This window comes from Geospiza fortis, unplaced genomic scaffold, assembly GCF_000277835.1.
Source record: "Geospiza fortis unplaced genomic scaffold, GeoFor_1.0 scaffold173, whole genome shotgun sequence".
NCBI lineage: Eukaryota > Metazoa > Chordata > Aves > Passeriformes > Thraupidae > Geospiza > Geospiza fortis.
The window spans coordinates 3,225,596-3,226,776 of NW_005054334.1; the positions used below are offsets into that span (position 1 = coordinate 3,225,596).

The 1,181-nt window shown below is 55.8% G+C and overlaps 1 protein-coding gene across 1 annotated transcript in view; it reads right to left on the bottom strand.

Moving 5' to 3' along the window:
* The window catches only part of CUNH22orf23 (chromosome unknown C22orf23 homolog), a 2,564-nt gene that overhangs the window by 1,207 nt on the left and 176 nt on the right, over positions 1-1,181 (bottom strand). The window contains exons 2-3 of the mRNA XM_005421836.2: positions 719-895; positions 112-246 (exon numbers count right to left, since the gene is read on the bottom strand). Of these exons, the coding sequence (XP_005421893.1) occupies positions 112-246; positions 719-895 (312 nt within the window). The remainder of the gene's footprint in view (positions 1-111; positions 247-718; positions 896-1,181) is intronic.

Consider the following 1,181-nt stretch of genomic DNA (forward strand, 5'->3'; position numbering starts at 1 on the left):
CCCCAGGGGGGAGCTGGCTTCCCAGGTTTCCTGCCTGCCACCCCAGCCCCGGGAGGGAGCTGGCTTCCCAGGCTTCCTGCCTGCCACCCTCCTGGGGACATGCAGACATACATTCCTCAAACCGGTCAGGCTCAGCTATCTCCTCTTCCTTTTTCCGAACAAACACCTGCTCCACCTTGTCCTCTGCCTCATCCTTCCCTAATGCTAAGATCTTCTGAAGTCTTCTCTTCTCCTTTTCCAAATCTCCTGTGAATGCCAAAGGGAAAAACATTATTATGAGCATGTCTCCTCATGGAGGAGCCTGACCACACTTCCTCCCTGCTCAGTGTGCCAGAGGAAGTGTTCCATTAATGTCAGTCCATCCCTGGGCTGTGTGCAAGCACCTTGTACACAGGTGTACAGAGCCCACCAAACCAACACCAGAGGTGTGGTTCACATTTATGTGTTCGGAAATGATGTAGTGCTCCATTCTTACTCAAGGACAGTGCAGGTCCCTATCACCTGCCACCCCCCAGCTGGCAGGCAGAAGTCAGTGAGCACTTGCAGCAGATGTTCCCTCAGAGATCCATTTCTGAAGCGTCTTTGCAGACTGAGGCCGTGAGGATGTGGAGCAATTCAGACACACTGCCACTGCTGGGATTGAGGCAGGGGAGGGACAGAAGGGGAAGAGAGGCTCCAGGCATCACCGTGTATTTATTAGCAATGTTTGCTGACTTACTTGTGGGCTGTGGCTTGAATTTCTCTCGGGTGTAGGCATCTCCTGCCTGGCAGACCTTGGCAGGTCGGAGAAGCGGTCTAGCTGGAAGCCTGCCCGGCTGACAGGCTGCTGCGTGGGGAACAGGCACTGGCTGTTGGCTGGATGGGGGGAATCTCTGAAGGGGCAGGGCATCTCCGCCTGGGGGACGAACCAAAAATAACAGCAAATCAGGCAGCGGGGACTCTGAATGGATGGCTGCGGGCCATTGCCAGCAGATCTACCTGTTGATCTATAGCAGCATCACAAACGAAGACCCCAGTGCCCCAGATGTCTCACCCTGGTCACTGGGCACGGCAGACTGCGGTTCAAGTCACACCGTTGTGCCTTGCTTCCTGGCTGACCCGTGGGGACAGCTCTCCCAGTTTGTCCCCGTGTGTCAGCAGCTGCTGTGCTGCTGCTTTAAAGCACTCGCCCATCCGAGCAG